Source organism: Phycodurus eques, chromosome 3 (genome assembly GCF_024500275.1).
Source record: "Phycodurus eques isolate BA_2022a chromosome 3, UOR_Pequ_1.1, whole genome shotgun sequence".
Lineage (NCBI taxonomy): Eukaryota > Metazoa > Chordata > Actinopteri > Syngnathiformes > Syngnathidae > Phycodurus > Phycodurus eques.
This window is the reverse complement of record NC_084527.1, coordinates 15,421,067-15,447,837: the sequence shown is the minus strand read 5'-3', so window position 1 is coordinate 15,447,837 and position 26,771 is coordinate 15,421,067. Positions and strand designations below refer to the sequence as shown.

The 26,771-nt window shown below is 41.8% G+C and overlaps 2 protein-coding genes across 12 annotated transcripts in view; one reads left to right on the top strand and one right to left on the bottom strand.

Annotated features, from left to right (window-relative positions):
* The window catches only part of kiaa0825 (KIAA0825 ortholog), a 174,194-nt gene extending 173,598 nt beyond the window's left edge, over positions 1–596 (bottom strand). For all 4 annotated transcript variants that reach the window (XM_061672236.1, XM_061672239.1, XM_061672237.1 and 1 more), the window contains exon 1: positions 214–596. The gene's annotated coding sequence lies outside the window, so the exon portion shown is untranslated. The remainder of the gene's footprint in view (positions 1–213) is intronic.
* A 102-nt stretch (positions 597–698) lies between these two features.
* The window catches only part of slf1 (SMC5-SMC6 complex localization factor 1), a 39,794-nt gene continuing 13,721 nt past the window's right edge, over positions 699–26,771 (top strand). For 2 of the 8 annotated variants that reach the window (XM_061673496.1, XM_061673489.1), the window contains exons 1-15: positions 699–799; positions 2,533–2,649; positions 2,719–2,797; positions 5,946–6,171; positions 6,265–6,418; positions 8,327–8,452; positions 8,545–8,610; positions 9,050–9,196; positions 10,928–11,097; positions 11,377–11,511; positions 11,964–12,117; positions 12,214–12,382; positions 12,543–12,688; positions 14,175–14,272; positions 20,396–20,469. In XM_061673496.1, coding sequence (XP_061529480.1) covers positions 2,539–2,649; positions 2,719–2,797; positions 5,946–6,171; positions 6,265–6,418; positions 8,327–8,452; positions 8,545–8,610; positions 9,050–9,196; positions 10,928–11,097; positions 11,377–11,511; positions 11,964–12,117; positions 12,214–12,382; positions 12,543–12,688; positions 14,175–14,272; positions 20,396–20,469 — 1,855 coding nt within the window. In that variant the 5' untranslated portion in view covers positions 699–799; positions 2,533–2,538. Of the gene's footprint in view, positions 800–885; positions 991–2,532; positions 2,650–2,718; positions 2,798–5,945; positions 6,172–6,264; positions 6,419–8,326; positions 8,453–8,544; positions 8,611–9,049; positions 9,197–10,927; positions 11,098–11,376; positions 11,512–11,963; positions 12,118–12,213; positions 12,383–12,542; positions 12,689–14,174; positions 14,273–20,395; positions 20,470–26,771 lie in introns of those variants that run through there. The other 6 variants (XM_061673492.1, XM_061673491.1, XM_061673490.1 and 3 more) reach the window with 6 other exon arrangements.

Below are 26,771 nucleotides of genomic sequence, written 5' to 3'. Positions count from 1 at the left end.
AGCTAATAGCAGCTCTTGACTGTGTCATCCTTACCACATAAGAAGGCATTACAAAATTATATAATTTTTAAGATAGCTTGTGTGATGGTGATCAACACACCTGAGCGTGAGAGACCTTAGTTTGTAAAGTCTGACAGCTCCTGAGGTTTTTCTTTAGTTTTTTTGTTTTTTTTGTCACTGCTATCGAAGAGTTTTAATCAGGTTAATACTTACCTTCCGAAACCTCCCTTATGTCCTCCCGATGAAATGTGAATCCGGATGGCGACACACAACCAGCGTCATCGTCAGTCAATTTAGCGCAACGAGAATGACATCAGTGAAACGCATTTGTAGAAATCACATAAAATTACCTAATTCTCCGTGAAAATACGTAACGCTAATACCGTTACGCGATTGTGTTATTGATAATTAAGCCTAAACATTGCCGTGAACGACTCCGAATCGTAGATTTAAAAAAAACAAAAACTGAGTCGGTTCATTACAGTTTCCTTTGTAGAAAAGACAATGCAAACGTATCGAGCGCTCAATGATCCTGGTTAATCAACGAGTGTTATGTTACATCCAGCTTTTTGTTATTTCCGGCAGTTAAAGCGTCCGTGACAACAACCCGGAAATAATTGTCGGAAGACTTCCGCTCAACGGACCGCTCACTTTATTAAATCAAAGGGGGGGGGGGGGGCGTCGTCTTCAAAGAGAGGGAAAACTGTGCATGTTGCTGTTTACATTCGGACGAAACATATTTGTGATTTTAAAACGTAATACTATATTACATTGACAAATAAACTCAACAATCCTCTCGGTAAGTAACTATAACAGATATTCCTTTTCGAGAAACCACCCTGCGAATCCATGCATCTTAGATCTATCGGTAGGCTACATACCAATAACACAACAGGAGGGAAACTCGAGTATGATTAAACACGTTTAGCCATTTTTTCTTGTTGGTAAACGTTGAATTTTCTCGGGAAGAGGCAGCTGGATACACGTAAGGTGACTGTTTCAGCATCAGAGTTTTCCGTATGTGTGTTGTGTGTGTGAACTAACGAATAGTCGGCGAGAACTGGGAGTCAACAAGTCTTAACAAATGACTGCGACTTAATTGTTCTTATGTGCATTTAATCGGCCCCGAGTCAAGGTATGTGTGTAACATTTCAAAGTTTAATTGATTAACACGCATTACGCCAGCATTATCAGACAAATCTTTTATGGACGTTTCCAGTGGTACAAGTATCATTTTTCTGTGACAAATATTAAGACAGTTTAGAATCATAAAAACTGGGGAAAATGCAATAGTTTCTGGCCAACGTCTTACAGTTTTTCCTCAGTTGGGTTGGCTCATTTCTTGAAACAGATTACATTTTCAGAAAAAAAAACTAAGAGTTGAGAATGAACAAACTTCATAAGTTCTATATACCTAGTAAGTAAGAAATAAATACAGCGCAGTTAAGTGACATTTGTAGTTGATAAAATGAATGAAATCAGCGTTGCTAGTGACAGAAAATATGAGCCATCATGGCAGGTCGAATAACATCACAAGGGACCCGGCCAGCTGTGAAGCAAAAAATGTGTCAGTTTGTTGACCAGTTTACATAAAATTTGGCAGAAACATTGAAAAATATATAATAAATACTGATATATGGATTTGAAAAGGTGACCTTACCTGAACTTTTTTGAGGGGGTTTGTCGAGTCTAAATTTGGGAAATTTTGTCTGAGTCTTATAACGCTAGGCGGCACGGTGGCCGACTGGTTAGAGCGTCAGCCTCACAGTTCTGAGGACCCTGGTTCAATCCCCGGCCCCACCTGTGTGGTGTTTGCATGTTCTCCCACTGCCTGCGTGGGTTTTCGCCGGCCACTCCGGTTTCCTCCCACATCCCAAAAACATGCATTAATTGGAGACTCTAAATTGCCCGTAGGCATGACTGTGAGTGCGAATGGTTGTTTGTTTCTATGTGCCCTGCGATTGGCTGGCAACCAGTTAAGGGTGTACCCCGCCTCCTGCCCGATGACAGCTGGGATAGGCTCCAGCACCCCCGCGACCCTAGTGAGGAGAAGCGGCTCAGAAAATCGATGGATGGATAGATTTTGTTCATTTGGTTCTTATAACGCTTGTACATGGTCTTTCGAGAAATTTCGAAGTTGTGATTAAAACTACGACATTTGTTCTGCGGCATCAGTAGTGGTGTGTAGTTCTAAGTTGAAAAACACAAACGCACTTATACACACATCGCTACGGAGTCACAGTCACGGTATTTTTCATTTGTCTACAATATGGTTTGTAAAGTTTGAAGTATGCCAAGTTAAGTGTTGTGAATCCATAAAGATCATGTTTGACAAATGTCTGTATCTCTCAGGTCAGTTGAATGGGAAATCCAAATTAATGCGTAGTGTAGAGTAGACAACACAATAGTTTAAGGGTGTCATGTAGACAAATTATTATAACAACACTTTGTTGCAATTACTGCAAAAATGTTTGCTAATTGACAGCATTGGTGATTACTTGTGTGAGTGTGTCTGTCTTGTTTTCTTCACAGTTGGGGATGGAGCGCTGCACTCCCATGTTCCAATTCTCTGGGATCAAAATTCGTGACCAGAAGAGAGCTTTGATCCAGGGAATATATCATTTGAGTGGAAAATATATTGGAGGTTCTGTAAGTACACATAAACAGACACAAATCCTGATTAAACAAGTTTTACATTAATGCTACATTTTCTTCCAGGTTTACCAGACCGCTTGCACCCATTTAATAATTCCTCACGTCTTGGCCAGTGAGAAATTTTTGGCTTCTTGTGCTGCAGGTTGGTCATCATTATCATTACGAAGAGCATAATAACAAAGTTAGTTGTGCTAAGCAAGTCATGCATTACATGATTTTTTTTATCATGAAAAAATGCTACATAGTTAATTATTGTAGTGAGAAAAGACATTTTGTTTCATCCATTTTGTCACATTTCCTCTGTTGCCCTCCTCTCTAATACAATAGTGTAACCATGCTAGTAACCATCTGGTACTGCCGGTACAATATATATATATATGTATATATATATATATATATATATATATTTTTTTTTTTTTTAATATATATTTTGACAATTGTGCAAAAAGATGCAGAGTCATCTAGCACTTAGAGCAGTTTGAATGACTAATATAGCAATAGTCCGGTGCAATGACCATTGTGCAAAGGGCGCCGAGATGTCAAGGAATGTATGCAGTTTAAAGTGACTAGTAGTCTGGGACAATGTTGATTGTGCAAATGTTGCAGATACTCTTCAGTCAGTGTGCAAGTGGTGCTGCAGATGCTACTCTGACATGAGTGGCCAGTATTGGTCAACAACAGATATGCAAATAGTGCAGCGTGGCGAGACTACCACAGTGAGTGTACGAGTAATATATAATTGGCCCCACAGAAATGTGACAAGAAACTCAAGACAAAATAATTGGCAGCATGTTGCAATGGAATTGTAAGTTAACTGTTTAAGAAGTTAATGTCAAGAGGGAAGAAGCTGTTGGAATGTCTGCTAGTTTCAGTTTGCATTGTTCGGTAGCGCAGCTGGAAGAGCTGGTGACCAGGATGTGGAGGGTCCAAGACCCTTTGCACACTCTTGTCTTAGTTCTGGCAGCGTGCAAGTCCTCAAGGATGGGTAGGGGGGTACCGACAAGCTTTTCAGCAGTTTTGATTGTCTGTTGCAGTCGGAGTTTGTTCTGTATTGTAGCAGCACCAAACCAGACTCTGATGGAAGAACACAGGACTGATTCGATGACCGCTGTGTAGAACTGCCTCAACAGCTCCTGTGGAAAGCCGTGCTTCCTCAGAAGCCACAGGAAGTACATCCTCTGCTGGGCCTTTTTGAGGATGGAGTTGATGTTGATCGCCCACTCCTGAGAGACTGTAATTCCCAGGAACTTGATGGTCTCGAAGGTTGACACAAGGCAGCTGGACAGCGTGAGGGACAGCTTTGGCAAAGGATGCCTCCTGAAGTCCATGATCAGCTTTACAGCCTTGAGCGTGTTCAGCTCCAGATTGTGTCGGCCGCACCACAGCTCCAGCCGCCCCATTTCCTGTCGATATGCAGACTCGTCACCATCTTTGATGAGGCCGGTGACAGAGGTGTCATCTGCAAACTTCAGGAGTTTGACAGCCGGGTGCATTGAGGTGCAGTCGTTTGTGTAGAGAGAGAAGAGCAGCGGCGAGAGGACACAACCTTGGGGTGCTCCAGTGCTGATGCTGCGTGTGGATGAGGTGGCCTCCCCCAGCCTCACCTGCTGTGTCCTGCCTGACAGAAAGCTGTAAATCCACTGGCAGATGGCAGGCGAGATGCTGAGTTGGAAAAGCTTGGAGGAAAGGAGTTCAGGGTTGATGGTGTTAAATGGTGAGCTGAAGTCCACGAACAGGATCCTCACGTAGGTCCCCGTGTTGTCGAGGTGTTCTAGGATGAAGTGCAGTCCCATGTTGACTGCATCATCCGCAGACCTGTTTGCTCGGTAGGCAAACTGCAGGGGGTCCAGCAGGGGACCTGTGACGCTCTTGAGGTGGTCCAGCACGAGGCCTTCAAAGGACTTCATGACCACAGATGTCAAGGCGACAGGCCTGTAGTCATTCAGACCCGAGATTGTAGGTTTCTTGGGGACTGGAAGGATGGTGAAGCGTTTGAAACAGGATGGTACTTCGCACAGTTCCAGAGATCTATTGAGGATCTGTGTGAAGACTGGAGCAACCTGGTCTGCGCGGACTTTGAGGCAGGATCGGGACACATGGTCTGGGCCTGCCGCTTTGTTAATCTTTTGTTGTTTTAAGATGCGTCTCACATCCTCTTCGTGGAACGCAGAAGTCAGAGATGTGATTGTGGTCGGTGGTGCGGCTGGGTGGGTGTGGGGTGTGAAAGTGTCCTTTTCAAATCTGCAGTAGAAGGTATTCAAGTCGTCGGCCAGTCTACTAATGTTCTCAGGTTGGGGGTGGATTGCCGCTTGTAATTGGTCAGCGATTGTAATGCATGCCAGACTGATTTAGAGTTGTTAGCGCTTAACTGTTCTTCCAACTTTGCTGCATAGTTTCTCTTTGCAATGTTAATTTCTTTAGTCAGCTGGTTTCTAGTGCGATTATACAGGGACCTTTGTCCGCTTTGATATGCATCCTTCTTAGCTTGGTGAAGTTGCTTAAGTTTGAATGTTTATTGAATGTGCGAAATAACTTTGTTGGTACACACACATCTTCACAGAAACTAATATAGGATGTGACAGTGTCTGTATGTTCATCCAGGGATCCAGCTGAATTTTCAAAGACACTCCAGTCTGTGCAGTCTAAACAGCTTTGAAGTTCTATCTTTGCTTCGTTAGTCCACTTTTTCACTGTTTTCACCATAGGCTTTGCGCATTTAAGTTCTTGTCTTTATGTTTGTATAAATTGAATTAAGCAGTGATCAGACGAGCCCAGGGCTGCACAAGGTATGGCACGGTATGTGTTATTTGGCGTAGTATAGCAGTGGTCTAAAATGTTATTTCCCTGGTAGGACAGTCGATGTGCTGCTTGTATTTAGGGAGTTTGTGGTTGAGTTTAGCTTTGTTAAAGTCCCCGAGAATAATGAGGGGTGAGTCCGGGTGTTGTTGGTTTTATTTTCAATTTCGTTTACTTGTTCAGCGAGCATTAGCAGTGCGGCATTCGTGTCAGCTTGGGGTGGAATGTAAACACCGGTGAGTATGAAAGATCTGCTCAGTCTTCAAATTTCCTCCTTTTTGTATATTATTTTTTTTGCCACTGAGCTCGACAAATGTGCTGAACATACACTTAACAAAAAGTGTCAACTGACCTAAATAAATAAATGTGTCCCAAGAGGCCAAAAACTATTACATAATAATACCTGGCTGAAAGTGGGAGAACTGACAAAACTCTACATTTACTGTACTTTCTGCCATTTATATTCACTGTTGCTATTGCTTCTCTCTTACTAGGAAAGTGGGTTGTGACTCCAGACTATGTTCTGGACAGTGTTAGGAATGGTTCCTGGCTCCCAGAGGGACTCTATGAGGTGGCCATTCCCAGAGGTAGTATGTCTGCCTTCTATCCCGCCAGACACTGGAGGAAGAATGTGACCAGTGGGGCAATAACAGGGGCCTTCCAAGGCTGGAAGGTTCTTCTCATGGTCCAAGATGCTTCCCGTTCCATCATGTTCAAACGGTTAGCTTGATGACATGGAAATACTATTCAAAAACTTTGAAATGAATGAATATAATCCATTAATCAATCTCTGTTTGATTTCAATTTTCCCAGGGTCCTGGAAGCTGGTACCGCCATAGTATACAGCTATCCTCCGCCCTCTCACACCGTCATCACTCACGTCATAGTCAAGCCCATTACACAGGACGCAAGCTCCCACAATGGTCCTTGCTTCCCTGTGACCCACATCATCCAGTACCTCTTTGGGGTAAGTCAAGTAAGCTCAGTAAAAGCTGCTGTGATGATGCTATCGCAACTATAGTCTGTCAGAAATTAATTTGCGTATATGATTTAAGTTAAACATCCATCCATCCATTCAGTTTCTGAGCCACTTATCCTCACAAGTGTTCTGGGACTGCTGGAACCTATCCCAGCTATCATCGGGCAGGAGGCGGGGTACACCCTGAACTGGTTGCCAGCCAATCGCCGGGCATATATAAACAAACAACCATTCGGGCTCACATTCACACCTACGGGCAATTTAGAGTCTTCGATGAACCTACCATGCATGTTTTTGGGATGTGGGAGGAAACCGGAGTGCCCGGAGAAAACCCACCCAGGTACGGGGAGAACATGCAAACTCCACAAACGCGGGGCCAGGGTTTGAACCCCGGTCCTCAGAACTGTGAGGCAGACGCTCTAACCAGTCGATCACCGTGCTGCAAGTTAAACATTTTAATTTGAATTTTTCTGAGGAAATTTTTGCGTGTTGTTTCTCCTGTTCCTATAGATCACTGATATAAATCTCACACAGGTTTATTCATCATAGAAGTTGTTTGCTACAACTCCGCCCAACCAACACCAACATTGTGACACTTGTCGCTTTACGACACTCACATTATAGTGTGTCGTATGACGCGACATTGTAGCCAGGCTCCAAACATGTCTCCGTTTCATTGTTTCTATTTCACTTATGTTGTTATTGTATTTCAGGATAGGCTTGCTACCGTTCTCATTTTTGTTCAACTATTTCACTTTGCCTGTAGCATCCATACGGCTGTATTCACTGACATCAGTGTCATAAATCACTTTATAAGAAACATTGCGATGTTTGTGTGTGGTAGCAAAAAACGTCTTTGACTAATAAAGGTACTGTAAGCACACAGTTGTTGTCTGTGCATTATTAGACAAAGGTGACGTTTCACTTCAGGTTGCTCCCCTCGTTTTTCACAGTCTTTCCCATGGTACTGCTGGTATAAATCTTTTCGAAGCTAGATAGGCTAATAGCTATTCTCATCCGCCACCAGTTAATTTTCGTACTCCCAGACCTGCGCAGATGTATGAAAACCTTTGTCGCTTTGTAGGTCGGACATTTCGCTGCTCGCTGGACATTTCGCTGCTCCACTAGCGTTATAGTTTGGCTACAGCAGCAGACGAGCAGGTCGAAAAGTCCTCTGTATATTGGTCGAATGGAAGACAAGGTGCCAAAAACACGTGATTAGCAGTTAGTTCAACACCTAATTTTAAGATGTATTTAATCCACCAATAACCAATCACACGAAGAGAACTGTTTCCTGTGGGTGTCAGAAAAGACTAATTTTCAACCAGTTTTATTCACTGATAAATCCCAAGCTACTTTGGATGATCCAAATGGTTCTGTATTGTTGGTGGATGACCTCTATGTCAGCAAGGAGGTGGAGTGAGGTTTTGGGCTGGAGTAATGGAAGATACTGTATATGGTAGGCCCATTAAGGGTGATCAAATGAGTGGTGTTTCTAAGTGAACATTTCCCGCATTACAGTAGAATAAGTCATGTAAGATAACGGACCATCACAAGTGGCAAAAAATACCATTGAATCTTAAGCTGCAGTGGGTATGATGAATAAAATCTCATGGTGCAGCCACCATCATCTCCTGACCTTAACCCTATTGAGGGCCTGTGGCGATTTAGTTAAAAGGAATTTACACCTCCTAGCAGCTGTTCTGGGAGATACTTATTGCATCCTCAAATGAGATTTCCATGGATTTACAATTTCAATGAATTAGATAGAGTTAAGGTGATATCAACTATGGGTTCCTGTGTTCTGAGATTGGTTGGCAACCAGTCTAGAGTCCAACCAGCTATCCATTTACAAATGAATGTTTGATTATTTGAAAACATTTTTGTCATTGGCAGAGAAATTGTGTTGACATGAAGTTCAACGTAACAGATGATTTTAATGAAGCGAAGGAGGCCAGTGTTGTGGATGTTGACTTTTCTAAACTGGAGGGAGACCTCAGAGACCACGTCATTGAACAGGAGGTGTGCATGCTAAAGAGAACCACTGTTTCATTGCAAATGGATTTTCACCAAGTGTATTACAGTACATTTGATTTTACTATTTATTTTTTTAGGACCGACCAAGACTGCTCTTCCTTGAATTTCTGAGTTACCACGACCCACATCATCCTCTGTCACAGGTAAACATTCACGCCTTCTGTCCTTGGACCTCTGTAATGCTGTATAGCTCTAATATAACCATGTGCTTCATCAAGATCAGTTCATTCAATTTCCTTCATGTCATACATTTCAATGTGACATGGAGAGCAAGGGTGCCTTGTCCTCAGGTCACCGGTTTAACCGCCACTGTCAGCTGATCTTGAAGTTTTGATTGGCCTATTAACATGACTTTCCTGTCCATATCTTGTGCATTTCCATTCTCTACTCTGATTCCATATACTGTTTGGCATGAACTGGCAGTCACGGATGACCCCCAGGAACTCTATATGACCCATCACTTCCAATTTCCATTACGCTTATGCCCTCATGTTTCCCTCTTTCCATTGTTGTTAGAACCATTGTTCCTGTTCTTCTTTTACATATGACTTCCATTTAATCGCTGTTCATTTATTCTTTCAGGTAATTGAAACGGACTTCGGCAACATTGGCACCATGATAGAATGTGGCCTCTTCATCGAAGCCTTGGACACAATCCGAAGTGCAGTGTTCCCTGGGATTCTGCCACCAGCACCGTACCTGGTGGCTCTCATTGAGTATGCACAGCAGGTAGGATCAGGATTTCCAGACTGTATACATTCCTAGCTGCTGCGTTAGCCTCAGGGTGCAAAACACTGCACATTCTGTTTCAAGACTTTGGACTGCATGGCTGAAGTGACACAATTCAGATTTATTTTATTTATTTATTTTTTTTGCTCTCAAGTGGTATAATTCAGATGTGTCTCATGGCAGTGTAAATGGAGAAAAAATGCATGGCATCTTAAGAATCGCTCTAAGGCCTTTTCCAAATGTGGATAATAATCAGATACACTATATTGCCAAAAGTATTTGCTCACCTGCCTTGACACACATATGTGCCTTAAGTGCTATCCCATTCGAAATCCATATGGTTTAATATGATATTGGTCTACCCTTTGCAGCTATAACCGCTTCAACCCTTGTGGGATAGCTTTCACCACGGTTTAGAAGTGACTTTATGAGAATTTTTACCCATTCTTCTAGGAGGATATTTGTGAGGCCACAAACTGATGTTGGACGAGAAGACCTGGCTCATTGTACCCTCGAAGTCAACCCAAAAATGTTCTGTCAGGTTGAGGGCCGGACTCTGTGTCGGGCAGTCAAGTTCACCCATACCAAATTCTCTCATCCATGTCTTTATGGACGTTGCTTTGTGCACTGGTGCATAGACATGGCCCCTTCCTGTTCCAAAATGACTGTGCATCAGTGCACAAATCAAGGTTCATAAAGATATGGATGAAAAGATTTGATGTGGATGAACTTGACTGGCCTGCGTACCCCTGTCCTAAACCCTATAGAACGCTTTTGGATGAATTAGAGCGGCGACTGAGAGCCAAGCCTTTTCATCCCACATCAGTGTGTAACCTCACAAATGTGCTTCTGGAAAACTGGTCATACATTCCCATAAACATACTCCAAAACCTTGTGCAAAACCTTCCCAGAATAGTTTAAGCTGTTATAACTGCAGAGGGTGGACCAATGTCACAGTAAACCCTATGGATTAAGCATTGGATTTACTTAAATTCATATCTGAGTCAAGGCAGGTGAGAAAATACTTTTTGAAATATAGTGTATGTTTTGAATATTTCCCAATGTGAGTGGAGCGTTATCACACAAATCAGATACCCGGCTTTAAAAAGATCTCCATGTAAATCTAAAGTACAACAAACGCATGGAAAATTAAACATGGTCTAAATACTGTATGGCACACTGGAAGTGTGTCGATGATCAAAAAAGAAAAAACTATTGCCGAGAGCAGCCAGTGGAGTAATGTGGAAGTTACGCTCAATTAATCACTGCCAGGCCTCCATGTTAACATGGATATTTGAATTCAACAGCCGTCAATGGCAGTGAATGAGGTAAATCGATGGGTGGAAGAGTCAACCCGAGGCCACCTAAACGGTATGCCGTGTTTAGTATTTGTAATATTTTTGTGTTATTGTTTACTTGCATTTTGTCACTGCATTTTGTCACCGCTTGGAGTTACTTACATTTACATGCAATTTGGGTCTTTGCCCATGTGGGTTGTTTATTCTGTAGTGTAAATACAACCGTGTAGGATATGTGTCACTTAAAATGTACATGTAAATAGAGATACGTAACAGGCATTAAAATCTGATCTGGCCACTCGGAACTGTGGTGTAAAATCCAGCCTAAAAGTCCAAAGGCTTTTATTTTGAATCCAAAAAACTGGAACAGAGTCAATGTTGTTGTCACTCATCAAAATGACATTGACACCACTATTTTTGTTTTATGTTTCAGGGTAGTGCGACAACTCTCTTCCTGAGGACATTCCAACAAATAATGCATAGGTTGCTGGTTGCCAACCCTCCTTGGCTGGCTCCTGCGAACGTGAAGAAGTATTATAGTCAGGTGTTGCAGTGCCCTCACTGCAAGATGGGCCAGTGGCCTTTTCTGGAGACAGCCATAAGGTACACCTTAATTTTTTGACTGATAATTCCATCTCCTTATCGCTTTCTCATAATCAAAAGTAAATTCCTTTTATAATATTGCCGTGTGATTGCCTGGCAACCAGTGCATCGTATAGTCCGCCTTTCACTCTAATTCAGCCGGGATAGGCTCCAGCTCCTACCATGCCATGAACCCTGAATAAGTTGGTAGTGGGATAGAAAATGGATGCTGTGTAAATGTACTCTAAAATGTCCCAGATTACCTATAGTGTTATTTCCCATTTATGTTTGTGTCTATAGTTACTGCCTGTCAAGTGAGGCCACTTGTCACCAGCTCCCTGGGCCGGCACTGCCAACTCTTTTAAACTTCTACAATGATGTCCTGGCATTTTTTCTCAAGCTCTTCCAAGGGGAACTCTACTCCATCACTGGAGGGTACAGACTTAGCCTAAACTATAAAATCTAGAATATGTGAGGGATCTCTTACAGGGTGTTCTCTGAAATGCATTTAGACTTTACTCCCTTTATAATAGGATCATTATGTTTACATGGACAGAGAAAGGAGTTTCATAAAATTATTTTGCCACATTGTTATTGACTGCAGATGTTGTTCTTATTGATGTGCATATTCCAAAGGTGCTTTGACCTTGAAATTAACATATTTAAAATTATTTGTATGGTACACTGCTGGAGATTAGTGTCCCTGGCATTGTCACAGAAAGTCTAGCTCACGTACTGCAGTGTTCCATGCCTGTACAAAACAATCTGCTCTACTTTTGAGACAAATAGTATCATTTTAATACATCACGGTTGATGCAATTGTCTATCTAGACACTATTTTGTCTTAAAAATAATGATTATGTGTGGATAACTCACCCTTCTCTTAGGGATTTCATGCAGCTTCCAGAAACGGGAGTCTATCAGGTATCAAAATCTGGTTCTTTGCTGTATAGAACCTTCTGGACTGTGTGGGAACGCTCCACCCTGTTGTCTTGCGCTGTAAAAAAGCTTGTCCAGCTCATGATGCAGGCTGCCTCCGGGGTAAGCATTATAGAATGTGGGTCCAATTGATCTGACATGACCATTTACTGCTGTTTTGGGTTTACAAACCTAAGCTGTGGTTTATCTTCCCCGGAGGACAATGCTGAGCGCGACGAGGAGCCCAAATGGCATCTGTTGGCCATCCTGCTGGACCTCCTGTCAGTGTTGGTAGAGTTTTGGTTTCGGCACCACTGCAAACTGAATCACAAGCTTGTGGAAAAGGGCCTGAAAGACCTATCAGACCACTTTGCCATCAGCAGCCAATGTAAGGAGGGAATACAGACGCAATATTAAAAGCTACTTAATATCTTTACTATGGTAGCAAACGTAAGATAAATAAGTAAGATTGTTTGTTTGTATTTTTTAACATGCAGTTGCGTAGTGTGTAGTTATAGTGTTTCTAGCTATTGTGGTCTGTTCTATAGATCTGTCTTCAGTGGTCCTTGCAGAGATGGTTGCCAGAATTTCCTCAACCAGGCTTAAACTTGCATTGGTGGATGCGATATTCAGGAATATCTGCTGCACAATTGGAATTACACTGGCGGGAGAACCTCTGTCTCTCAAGAAAGTGGTATGTGCATGTTTGCATGTGTGTGACCTCCTATCTTTGACTATTTCTTTGCACTGGTCCATCCATCCATCCATTCATTCATTCCTTAATCAAAAAAAATTAAGGAAATTAAGGAATTTTTTTAGTACTTGTTGAGATTAGGACACCCTTGACTGGTCAGACTCACCATCACACCTATGGACAATTTAGAGACTTTGGTGCACCTAACATGCATGTTTTTGGAATGTGGGAGGAAGTCAAAGTATCCAGAGAAAATCCACACAAACACAGGGGGAACATGCAAACTCCACACATGAGGGCCTGAACTGAGATTCGAACCCAGAACTTCTCAACTGTGAGGCAGACATGCGAACAACTATCTATACCTCTCTGCTTTCTGCTCAGGGCCTTTTTTTTCTTTTTTACTATAGCACCTTTTGTAGCAGCCAAGTGTTTATAAGTAATTGCACCTGTTTCTCATTTGAGATTTAATCTGAAAAGGAATTTATGGTATTTATTAGTATTTCTTTTTACTTTTAGAATGTGCTGTTTTTATTACTAATTCATTAGCAAGTTGAGCATATGACTTATTGGTTGAGCATATTTCACTTTCAACCCATAAATCCCTAACCTCAAAAGCATTGATGAGGCAAACTACAGCTATAATTATATTCTATTTGGGAAACTTTATTTCTCATAGATTGAATGTGTTTTCAGGCGGCACGGTGGCCGACTGGTTAGACCGTCAGCCTCACAGTTCTGAGGTGCGGGGTTCAATCCCTGTCCCCGCCTGTGTGGAGTTTGCATGTTCTCCCCGTGCCTGCGTGGGTTTTCTCCGGGCACTCCGGTTTCCTCCCACATCCCAAAAACATGCATTAATTGGAGACTCTAAATTGCCCGTAGGCATGACTGTGAGTGCGAATGGTTGTTTGTTTCTATCTGCCCTGCGATTGGCTGGCAACCAGTTCAGGGTGTACCCCGCCTCGTGCCAGATGACAGCTGGGATAGGCTCGAGCAGCACGCCCGCGACCATAGTGAGGAGAAGCGGCTCAGAAAATGGATGGATGGATGGATGAATGTGTTTTCGACAGCGAACATTTTAAGTTGAGCCAACATTGTCATTGGAACTTAATTTTATACTGGTATACATAGTATACAGTTCCATAAACTGAATGCCCGGTTGTATACATTGTGGTCATCTTCTACCAGGCATTTCTAGTTTCAGTGCAGTATATCAGTGTATGGTACACAATAACAGGGGACTTCGTGGTGGCTGGAGATTGTTTTTCTTTCTTTTTTTCTTTTGTTTTTCTTTCTTTTTTTTAGGTGACTCACTACATGGGCTCCATATTTAATTTTTGCAATTGACCACAAACACTCACAATAACCCATCAACCTGCAAATTGGTATTAAATAAACTACCGGTACACTAAGACCACATTAAACTCTCCCCCCCCACCCCACACACACCACCTAACTTGCTGTGTACCTGTATGACATTTGACAGATGCTGTCCTACTTGCCTGCGCTCGGACGTTTAGCTCAGAGTCAGAGCTGGACACACCACACCACCAAAAGTTGTACGAGCCTGGACACCAACTGCGGGTAAGCTACTTGTCTGCATCACTTTCAACCTCATTGGCAACACACTTTATGGAAAACATGAATCAGAAGAACACTGGCCTACAGTGGACTACGAACTTGTATAGCTGTTGACACTGGATGACTCTCATTGCAGGGTCGAGTGGTCAATTTTGCTTCCCTTGCTTACCGTAATTTCTCATGTATAATATGCTCTGAGTATGAGTATAATGCGTACCCCTAAAATTGACTCAAAAAATCAGGAACGCCCTTCTTCCTATGTATAATGCACACCCATAATTTTCTATACATTATTTTTATATGCAATACATTTTTGTAGTAATCCTCTCTTAATTTGTTTTTCTAATTAAGTCTGATCAGTATTATTATTAATAGTAAGGTTTTTCTTGTTCTTTAGTGACATATATTACTGTGGCACAATCTAGTGTTTATTTTTAACACTGCAGCTTTACTGAGGTGTTTTCCACCTCGCATGTGACCATTGGCATGTCAACCATCTTGCACAGCGTACTGAAAGCTAGGGATGTCATGTGCCCAGATACCACGTTTGCTCTTGGTGCAAAATAGTAAAAAAAAAAAAAAAGTTAAGACACAACAAAAGCTGCAGGGGGCAGATAAACACGCATAAGCTGTATTAACATTCACACTATTGCAACTATGTATTAGGCTTTGCACGATCAGCATGTCCGGCATGTTTACGGCGTGTTTACGTACAACCGTTAGTGGTAGCAATAGCTTGCTAGGCTACATAACGCTTTGTTGGCTGCTTGACAGCCGTATCGTGTTAAAAGTGTGTGAACATACCTCAAGCAATCCTTGCACGAAGTCTTCTCACAAGCACCGGTCACCACCACTACCACATGTTTTTCTCCATTCTGTTCTTTTTTGACCAACACAATACACGTGATCCATTGTTGTTGTTGTCGTGGCCATTGTAACGAGGTATTCGGTCGCGTTTGATTTGACAAAGCCCAGTGATCGTGAATGACGTCAAAAGACACGCGACAAGGCTAAAAAATAAACTAGCTTTTGGATTCAAATATACTGTATACGGGGGCGGCACGGTGGCCGACTGGTTAGAGCATCAGCCTCACAGTTCTGAGGACCCGGGTTCAATCCCCAGCCCCGCCTGTGTGGAGTTTGCATGTTCTCCCCGTGCCTGCGTGGGTTTTCTCCGGGCACTCCGGTTTCCTCCCACATCCCAAAAACATGAATGAATTGGAGACTCTAAATTGCCCGTAGGTGTGAATGTGAGTGCGAATGGTTGTTTGTATGTGCCCTGCGATTGGCTGGCAACCAGTTCAGGGTGTACCCCGCCTCCTGCCCGATGACAGCTGGGATAGGCTCCAGCACGCCCGCGACCCTAGTGAGGAGAAGTGGCTCAGAAAATGGATGGATGGATGGATATACTGTATACGATGGCGACGCGGTTTAAATGACTTTTGCGGAGCCGAGCAATGACATCATTGATCGGATTGGCGAATTATGACATTAAAGCTGATCGGCTATCAGCGTAAAATGCTACTTATCGACCGATACCAATCAAGCCGATCAGATCGGTTTAAAGTCTACTATTTATGGTATTAGGGAACTAACCGACTTAAATCAGTATTTTAACAACTGTACAATGGCGCTAGGCACGCTTGGAAATCTTCTGATATCGAGCCAGCATTTTTTTACGTTGACGTCATTTTTTTTACCTGAATGACCTCTCTAGCTTTCAGTAGGTTGTGCAAGCCAGCTAACGTGTCAATGGTCACGTGGCAGAGGCAAAATGCCTCCGTAAAGCGGCAGTTTTCAAACTAAACTCTACGGTGCACAACACTAATACATATATTGCTAAAGAACTAGTAAACCATAGTAATAATAATACTACAGTATCGAAATTTTACACTAGGGTGCATCAGAGTCTCAATACTTACAATAAAGGAGTAGATGAATTATAACATTTTAAATGTGAACCTAAATATGACGTAAACTTATAAATCTCAAGATTTAAAACAAATTGATGGCGTTTCTAAAACGCATATCCACTCATATACCTCATTTCACTGTGAAGGAATGTTCTAACTTTTACTATATCTATGTATAATGTGCACTATTGACTTTTGAAGATTTTTCTGGGAAGAAAATGCGCATTACGCACGAAACGTATCTGTAGTCAGTGTGGGGACACTAATGAAACAACTGATTTGTTCAGATTTCTAAAACAAAAAAAAACAAAACATTCAATTACGTTACTTTCTCTTGCAATGAATGTAGGGCTGCACGATTATGGCAAAAATATGATTATGAATATGATTATTTTGATCAATATTGTAATCGATTAATCCTTTTTAGGGAAAAATATTTGTTTTTATTGCACTACTTTTCAACAAGCAATATGTAAACAGTTTTCAGTGCAAAAGGAATCTTGAAGAATAAATGATAATAATATATATTATATAGATAATAATAAAAAAATAAATGTACCCCAAAAATTCTACTTTACCAAGGGCTAACTGAATAAATATGCTGCTACAAAGTACAATCACGAATCACAACTTAATGGAAGCAAGTGCAGTTTATGCATAAAACGGGATAACATTAGGCTGTAAGCAATGACTTTTCACTTGAAAATCCCCTTCGTCAATGTAGTGATTTGTCAAGGTCTTTGTTGTTCTGCTTGATCATTGGTCATTGGTCTCCTGGCTTTTTTCATTGGGGTCAGGTCAGCCGAAAGGCTGAGGTCAACGCAGCCGCTACAACGATTGTTAATAGTGTCTTACCGTGACACGCCGCCTCTCTTCCAACGTGCTGAGAGGGCCAACTTCAAAATAAAAGCTTCATATATTACTACATTGGATATCAATGCCATTTTGAGGCTTTTGTTTTGAAGTTGGCCACGGAATGCGGTGCCAGCCCATAATGAAGCTATAACCATAAGTTCGCCGCCTGGTGGCTAGCTGACTAGTTTTTTTTAGTTTTTTTTTTTTTTTTAAATGTAAAAAAAATCGCAGACGATCAGGCTAATTTAATTATGGCAGCCAAAATCACAATCATGATTAAAATTCATTTAATTGTGTAGCCCTAAATGAATGTGTGTTAATATCTCCAAAATGTGTGTAACAACTATGGTACGGTGCGTCGCGAATCTAACAACCAACCAAAAGTCTATTTTGCTGTGACTTTCAAGTTTGTCCCTGTAGTTGGTTTGCTTTTTAAATGGCTCACGGCAAATTGGAGGAAAATGAATGGAGTAGGGAGAAACATGAGTATGAAGGAACAAAAGAACACTTGGAGAGAGGTGTGTGTTTGAGAGGGGGTGAGGAGCAGAGATGCATGGAGTGGCAGAGGCAGAGAGCCAAATGGAGGTCAGACAGCATGAGGAGTTGGCATGTGATGGGTCATGCCCAGGTCTGATCTTATATGTGCATACTGGGTGACAGGAGTGGTACAAAGAGAGGTTATGCACACACAAACTGTACAAACGTGCACACACTCACGCATACACACGCACAGAGAGACAAACTCTCTCAGGGTCTTCTCATACGACCGCCGACTCAGCTTTCAGCCCCATCTCCACCTCTCTTAATCCTCCTTCGCATACTGAATCTTTCTTCGCCATCTTGAATGTAATTACATACACACACATTCTCTTTATACCACATCCTAGACATCTGCTGTTCCACCAGCAGGTAGTTGGCCTGGAGAAGGGCGGGAGTCATCAGGGAGCCAGTTCATCTAAAGGCTACTAGTTCATGCACTGGCCACATTCTACCTCGCTCCCTCCCTATCCCTTCCTTCACATCGTTGCTTGCCGCCTTCTCCTCTGCTGCTGTCCAAAGCTTGCGTTTTATTCGTTTGCACACGCGAGGCAGCGCAAGCGAGCAAAGGCAATGTGCGTGGAGGAGATAAAGATGTGCCGAGGGCCACGCGCAATCATTTGACCCTGAAAGAAAGAATGAAATTAAAATGACAAAGTGTGTGATGAATTGAGAACAGAAACCCAAAGGAAATCTTGTTTCCTCCATTTCATGGCTGAAGGTTGGTTATATATTTATTTAAGGAACCTTGAGTCTCATAATCAATTAACACATCTTTTGTCTGGAAATCTGACACACAACTCAATCTCTCTCTGTGTTGGTTAAAGACATTTCTAAAGAGGCGCTGCTATGACTCGGTGTATTTTAAGAACCCTTTATGTAAAATATCCTCGGTATTTATTGTTAGAAAGATTGTCGCACAAGGCTTTTAGCAACCGTCAAAATATAAATAGGCCAAATGTGACTGCAGCTTGTGATGGTAAATGGTTTTCTTCTCAAACTATCTTTAGAACAGAAGATGAGACCCAGGAAGAATGTTAGATGCTTAAAAGAAGCTCAAGTCTGAACCAGCCAACCCTGTCTTGATTGAACTGATGAATTTGACCACCATCTAAATGTTGAAATGCAAGTTGGCTGTTGAGCACAAACTACTGTTAATGCCTGTTTCCACCAAGCAATACAGTTCCATTTTTTACATTATATATTTTTGCATTTTCATTGTCAAAAGTTTCACATGGTAACATAATAACCAATCCATAACCGCACTACTTTGTTGTTGTAGTAGTAGTAGTGATAATAGTAGTAGTTGTTTGTTCCAAACTTGAATCAGGACCCTGTAAAAATCAAAGAAGCGTGCAATGACTGGAATGGAATGGAAATCAAGTTGTGCACTCAATTTTTCTCAATTGCTGAAGATGCAAAAAACAGTTCTACACATCCATCCATCCATCCATCCATTTTCTGAACCGCTTCTCCTCATTAGGGTCGCGGGCGTGCTGGAGCCTATCCCAGCTGTCATCGGGCAGGAGGCGGGGTACACCCTCGAACTGGTTGCCAGCCAATCGCAGCAGTTCTACACAGTGGACAGAATTTTCTGCAATCTATTTGTAAATAGGTGTTCACTTGTATATTGTACATCTTTACTTTCAAGGTGCTTTAAAGGGGCATTAAAGCCTTTTTTTTTTTTTACTTGCAAGAATACATTGTATGTGTCCACACTAGTCTAAACATGGTATTCTGATCAATATTGTGTTTGTGGAATAAGAATTAAACAGATTAATGCATCAATTTTCATCCATCTCAGGGAGTTGCCATGTTGGGCTATATCTCCCATCTGCTGTTGACCGAAATTAACGTCACAACTGCTCTCGCACTTGCGTTACGAACGTCCCGTAACCAAACCCAGAAAACAGATTAGCGCACTCCACTGAGCTGACTAGCTGCTACCACAACGATTGGAAGGCGTCAAGGGCAAACACTACCTTAGGTCCAAGGTAGCATGTTGCTCTCCAATAGAAAGAAAAGTGGCGCTGGCAAGCCACATTCTGTCAGCCTCCTCATCAACCAGTCTACATGGACACTGTGTGCAAGTGTGTCACTCCCTCACTCATGGACTCTCTTTCTCAAACACGTACCCCCCCACACACACACAAACACTGATGCGTAAAGCTAGTGTCTCCTCAGCCTTGTCCCTGCTAATAACAAGCAGCGTGACAGGATGTGTGTTTCCTCCTCACTGCTGGGAGCTCCTTACTGCCTTCTGAAACAAGCCAATTACCGGTGAACAAGCCGCCTCCCTGTAATACTGATAGCATTTCGCTTCAGCGCAATACACACGCACACACCTGTCAAACTCCATGCAGGCAAATCCCACATACCTGCTCGCAGGACTAGTGACAGCCCACAGCTATTACCACGCCACTACTTTGAAGAGGCTTCATTTTCTTTCACTAGTTATTCCTCTTAATGTGCTCGCTCGCCTAGAATTCTATGTGTCTGAGTTTGAGGCGTTAAGTAGGAGGAAAAGTGCTTTGGAAAAGAAAAATGTGTGTGTTTTACGTGTGTGTGTGTGCGCGCGTGTCCCTAACAGGAGGGGTGTGAAAGATTTGATACAATACAGTGCCATGAGGAATTCATTTGCTAAAAGGGCATTGATAAATGTTACCCAATGTCTACACCCTGGCGTAGTGAAATGGCCAGTCATTGAAACTTTAGACTTGTTAATATGAATCATGGGTAATTTCTCATTGAATTAGCACTTGGTGAATTCATGCCTATTTCCATAAAAACCCTTTGACTGTGTCCTTTGTGTCCTGTCCAGAACTCTGAGCTCAGTGGAGAATGAATCGAGGAAAGAATGCATCCCAAGAGGCCTCAACAAAGTTAATGCAGCAGGTAGAGATCTCTCGCACTCACATACGCACACACACCCGGGTGCGCACCCACATGCGCACACACCCACACACACACACACACACACACGCACGCACACACACACACTACAGCTACCAATGTAGATGCACATTCGCAAGGAGCAGGCTTTTCATGGACTGATGCACTACACTGGGTCATCAATAAAGAGTGAGACATGATGGTGGTATCATCGCTTTACGTTTAATCAAGAGCACATAATGCATGGAGATGTAAATCGCTCGCATCTAGTCAGCTGCAAGTGCGACTGTGTCGTTTAGTTAGGCCAGTTGGGTTTAGACCCAACTATTGTCTATCTATCATTATTGTCTCTTGTTTAGTTTGGATTCAATGTCGGCAGTATGATTCTCATCATAAAATACAGGAGACCTTTTAAGGTCAAGCACAAGCTGTTCTCGGACAAATTTCTCCAATAGGAAATAATATGAATAGAAATAATCTGTTCAAAAATAAACATAAACTGTACAGGCACTTTATTAAAAGTACGACAGTAGTTATTGCACATTTTGGATACAATGGCACATTACATGCAGCTCACAATGCGCTATTAGTCATGTAAAGAATGAGGGACCGCAAGACGAGCCGACTTGGCATGGGTACTGTGCTTTCGTTTGGCCATATTGTCGTGAGCAGCTAGGACAAAGATGCATGTACCACTTTCATCACTACATTACCTCCACGCAAAATGCATTTATGGTTCTATGGTAAATATGACGCTTTTCCTCATTGCCATCACTGGTACCCTTCTGTTGTGGCATCACGAAACAACAACAAAGGGCTAAACACTTGAGATTCAATCCAGATGCTTACTGACCCCGTTGTCTCATGTGACGGTTCAACCTGGATCAAGTTGTGTGTCTTTTGAGGCATACTTAGCACGGACATCCTTTGCAGTTTGAAAATGCTATGACTTTAAGGACGCTCAGACTTTAAGGCTCTATTGTAATAGATTAACAAGTAAATGGCATGGGCCGGAATGTGTTTCATGTACCAAACAATACTGCATATTAGCGTGAACTGTTTCCCCTCACATCTCCTTTATTGGGACATTAAATGCAGCAATTAGGCGAGCATTGCAGATATACAGCGGCTACACTGGTAGAACTTCCTGCAATTAAAGCCGTGGCACTCAGTGTGAACTCTCGAAGGTGTCAGAGCTCATATCTCCCCTGCTTCACCTGATCAGAAAGGCCCCATGCTGGAGTGGAGGAGGGTGAAGGGGAGCAGTGGGGGGTGGGAGCTAGGGAGCACTGAGCCTTTTGGCGTGTGTTGTTTTTCCGCTACGTGATGTCTATACCGATGCGGTCGCCATTAATTTTTGATGAACCATCGGCACAGCATCCTCCCCTCTCACCTTCTCATTCCCATCCCCTTCCTTCCCCCCTTTTGCTTCCTTTCTCTCGCAGCTGCTTTCACCCACATGTATAAACTTGGTTTATACGTATCTTCCATGTCGCCTTCATGGAACCTCTATGTCGTTGTCAAAGTAGCAGACAAGGGTAAGGGGGATTTTTTTTTTTTTTTTTTTTTTTGCCAGGAAAGGTCTCTGTTGGAGTTCCTAATTTGCTTTTGGATGCTCAGCAGAGATTTCAGCTGTGAAGTGTCGCTAGAATAGTTTTTGTTAAACTTCACCTTGTACCGCAAACAAAATATCTGAGTTGAAATTCACACAGCATATTATATTATAGAGTTTTTATTTCTTATAAAGCGCTTTACTAAGTTATAAGCCATCAGTTGAGTTCGAAAAAGCCAAGTGCATATCTAGCAGTATTTACCTTTTCAGTGGGAAACATTCTGTTCCTCCTCACTAAATTTGCTTCCCTTAACATAGCCATAACTGTTAACATTGCTGAATCCTCGTGTTCGTGTTGGCTTTTTGTAAAACTACATTGCAATAGATTCTAATCATTTGTGAATACCATTCAATCTGCATTCAGGGCACACTCACACTAAGCAATTCATGCTGTGCTTGGGCACTTAATTGACACCTAAAGTTCAGATTGTTTGACGAGAGTGAGTACTCTGTGCCATACTATGAATACAGTATGAAGAAAATTGTGCTTAGTAGAGCCCAGACTTACAAAAAATAAAAACCATTTATAATATACAGTGGGTTGAACAAGTATTATAACCCTTTGGAATTTCTTACATTTCTTAAAAGAGTGGCCATCCTGTAAAGACGACTGCAAGAGCACAGTGCAGAATGCTCAATGAGGTAAAAAACAAAACTAGCATTTAATCTGATAATTTACAGAAATTATTGGCACATGCAAATATCTCTGTTGACAAATCTACCAAAAAACATTAAACAAGAATGGGGTAATGGGGTTCATGAAAGAACACTAAGGGGAAAGCTGTTGCTGTTCTAAAAAGAAAACAAAATAAGATAAAGAGCACTTGGATGTTTCACAGCACTACTGGCGAAAAACATTCTGTGGACAGATGAAAGCAAAGTTGAATTTGGTGGGAGGAACACACAACACCATGTGTGGAGGAAAAATGCCACAGCATGCGCACACACACACACCAAAACCTTATCCCAACTGTGAAGCATGGTGGAGGGAGCATGGTATGGACGTGGTTGCTACCTCAGGGCCTGGACAGCTTGTTATCATCAATGGGAAAACATTCATCAATATATTTTGCAGAAGAACCCGAGGCCATCTGTGCAACATTTGAAGCCCAAAAGAGGATGGGTGTTTCAACAGGACAATGATCCAAAACACAGAAGCAAGTCAACAATGGAATGGCTTCAGAAGAAGAAAATACGTGTTCTGGAGTGCCCCAGTCAAAGTCCTGACCCCAACCCAGTTGAGATGTTGGGGCATGACCTCAAGAGAGTGTTTTGTGTAAAGGAATGGTCCAAAATTCATCCTGATCCTTGTGCAGGCCTGGTCTGCAACTACAGGAAACGTTTGGTTGAGGTTACTGCTGCCCAAGGAGGGTCAACATAACCAGTTGTTAAATCCAAGGGTTTGCTTACTTTTTCCTACCTGTCCTATGAATGTTGACGTTATGCTCTGTAGAAATATGAAAATGTATCATTTTAAGCAGGGTCTGTTTGTTTATTCTTGTAATTTAGATGATCAGACAACATTTTATGTCAAATTTATGCAAAAAATAAGAAATTCCAAAGGTTTTACCCATACCATTTCCTCCTGCTGTAAATACAATAAGAAAATCAATCAAGTTGAATGGGTTATTCCTTGATCTTGTCCATGACCTACCCCATCAAACTGGCGATGAACATTCTCCTTGGTGCACTATTTGATTATCAAAATAATTGATTATTTATTTATTTAATTCCTGTAGTCTAAAACGGGGGCAACATATCTCTTTGTTTAGTTTATAATGGTGACAGTAACAGGGTTGGGTATAGAAGAGCATGCTCCAGAGCTTGAATGGAGGATGATAATAATAATAATTTAAAAAAGATGGACGTACAGTATAAGAACAATGACAAAATGTTTTTAACAATCCATAATGTCGTTAAATAATGTAAGACTGCAAAGAAATGTCTATACCTTTGGGAGGAACAGTGAAAACCAACACTGAACTTTGACCACCATTAGAACCTGACCAAGCAGCACAAAATGTGCCATACAGCATATGCAGGGATTTGTTGTAAGACGGGTATGAATGTTTCTTCAAAAAAATGCCTGTACATTTAATAAGAGGTTATGAATGTTTCTTCAAAAAAAAAAAAGCCTGTACATCTAATAAAAGTTTTATGATGGCAATAGTTGTACCCTGGAATGTCCATCCATCTGACTTTGGACAAATAGAGTGGTTGCCAACCAATTGCAGGACACATGGTTCAAGAATTGGTGGGCCTTGCTGACTTAGGGATGTAAAGCGCAACACATACTTTCAACATTTCTATTAAAGTGTGAAACAGGGAATTTATAGAAAAGACAGGCGGATTTATCCTTTCCGTGCTTGTAAATGCTGAGTATGCAATTACCCCAATAATAGAAGCGTTGTGTCCAAATTGGAACCATTAAAATGATTTACCAGAGCGTGGATTGGCCCTGGCATTTGCGGGAATGTGTACACATGGGGTGTAGTGGAATGGGTGTTTAATCACAGCATTTTAGAGCGCACAGTTATGGCACACAACTCTGCAGAGAACTTGCAGTGCTTACTCATTAGAGCTTGCAGGTTTGGGCCAAGCTCTGCACACAGTCTGTTTGGGTGGGTCTCGGTTTGGAACTCTTATAATTTACATCATTGTTGCTGATATACCACAAACAGTTGGATTTGTAAATGTAACATTAAAAACAAAAAATGTAACTCTTGTTGTTTCCAACAAGAATTGTCGTCAAAGATACAAGAGTAAATCAGTCTCGGTAAGTCTTGGCAAGTTATTAAAAACAGTTGAAAAAACAAATTCAAAATTGACTCATAGCCCCACCAAATCAAGTACTGATGAGGCAAAGCTTGTCCACCTTTTTTCTCGTGTTTCTAACTTGTGCAGCAATAAACAGGATTCCCCCTTCAACACTGTATCGATGCATATTACTGTATGTCGGTACCAAGTTCCCCACAGTGTAGTTTCTGTTTAGATGTATTTAAAAGGTGCTTAAATTTTTGATAAACAGCTTAAAAATTAATACCGCAAAAATGTATACCGCAAGACTGAAATATGGACTGACAGTTTAGTCAAAATAATTTGAGCATGTATGAATAATAAATTTATCATAGTTGTAGTATACTGGAACCTGATTTTTACAATCAGTTAGATGGGAGTGTTTTGATAGAGAATGGGAAAAATATTTTTGGTGTACATAACAGCGTTTTATGTTCAAATACTGGTCTCAAAGTGGAAAGTTTTGCTTATTCTTGTGTAAACACAGCAGGACTTTCTAAAACGAAGGACATGTAAGAGTACGCCACTTTTATCCTTGAACATGGCTGAAGCATGAAGCGATCGATGGAAAATGAGCGCACAACTTGGCAGCAACCAACAAATGATGCTTTAGTCAACTAGTTTGCTTTCTCAAGAAAAGGCTATCGGAAGTTGAGCTAAATGCACACTGTGGCACAACTCCTTCATGGTTGCCTTATTCTGTTATATGGCTTGTGTATTTTCAACACTGTCAGGGAAATAGAAGTTCAGAACATACAGAGCGAGATGCTTTCATTCTATTAAAATATTCACAAATCTATTTTATGTAGCGCTTGTACTCATTATGGTGTTTGATGAGCTGGAGCCTATCCCAGTTGACTTGGGTGAGGCAGTGGTGTACACCCTGGACTGGTCGCCAGCCAATGGCGGGGCACATACAGACCAACAACCATTCACACTCACATTCATGGGCAATTTAAAAACTTCGTGCGTGAAGAAGCCAGAGAAAAAACCCACACAAGCATGGTGAGAACATGCAAACTCCACCCAGTAAGGCTGGAGATGAGATTCTAATCCTGTGCGTTAACCATTAATTAACTTTGCTGCCCTCCCCATTATAATAATATTTTAAAAAGTAACAATTACCTGATTAATTATTAATTTCACCGTAGTGACCAGGGAAATTTAAGAATTGACACACCCTGAAAAAGTGTTTCAACCTCCAGCTGACTTTTAAGTCAAAGACACCTTCTGGAGGAAATTAATTATTTGAGAAGAAAGGGGTACAGCTTTTCCAGCATTCTGCTTTCCAACTTTGAAAAGCATGTACTTTCCACCTGTTTCTCCACTTACCGCCCTCCCACTCCCACCCGTCCAGCATCCAACTTGTCTTTTTGCCCGTACGCACTGGAGTGGTGCCCCTGTTACCGGCGCGGTGTCCTGGAGAGAGCTAGTAAAGCATTTACTTGAGCCTTTGCTGTGCAGTATTAAACTGTCAAGCACAGAATCACTCATGCTTGGCCGTTAACTTCCCTCTGAAGTTCAGCTATACATGCAAAGAGGGGGCTCTCGCCCACTAATATATGCCTGATTTAATATTGTATCAGAGGAAGTGAGGGGTGGGGTACAAAAGAGAGAAAAAAATAATATTCAAAAATGTCAATGCATATCCTTAATGGTCTTGAAAGCTCACTATTAGTTTGCTGATTAAACATCACTTGGTGACAGTGGCGATGCCCAGTGGGGCGTTTGAACCCTGGATCAGTGAGGAATCTCTTTGGAGGCTTTATGCTGGGGCTGTCTACCAGAACTTGCTTTCAAACCACAATATGTGGACTGGCACTCAGGAAGCAGGACCATTCTAGCGCCACTTCATTTATCCACTCACCATCGAGTCAGCTATTAACTTTGTTCATCG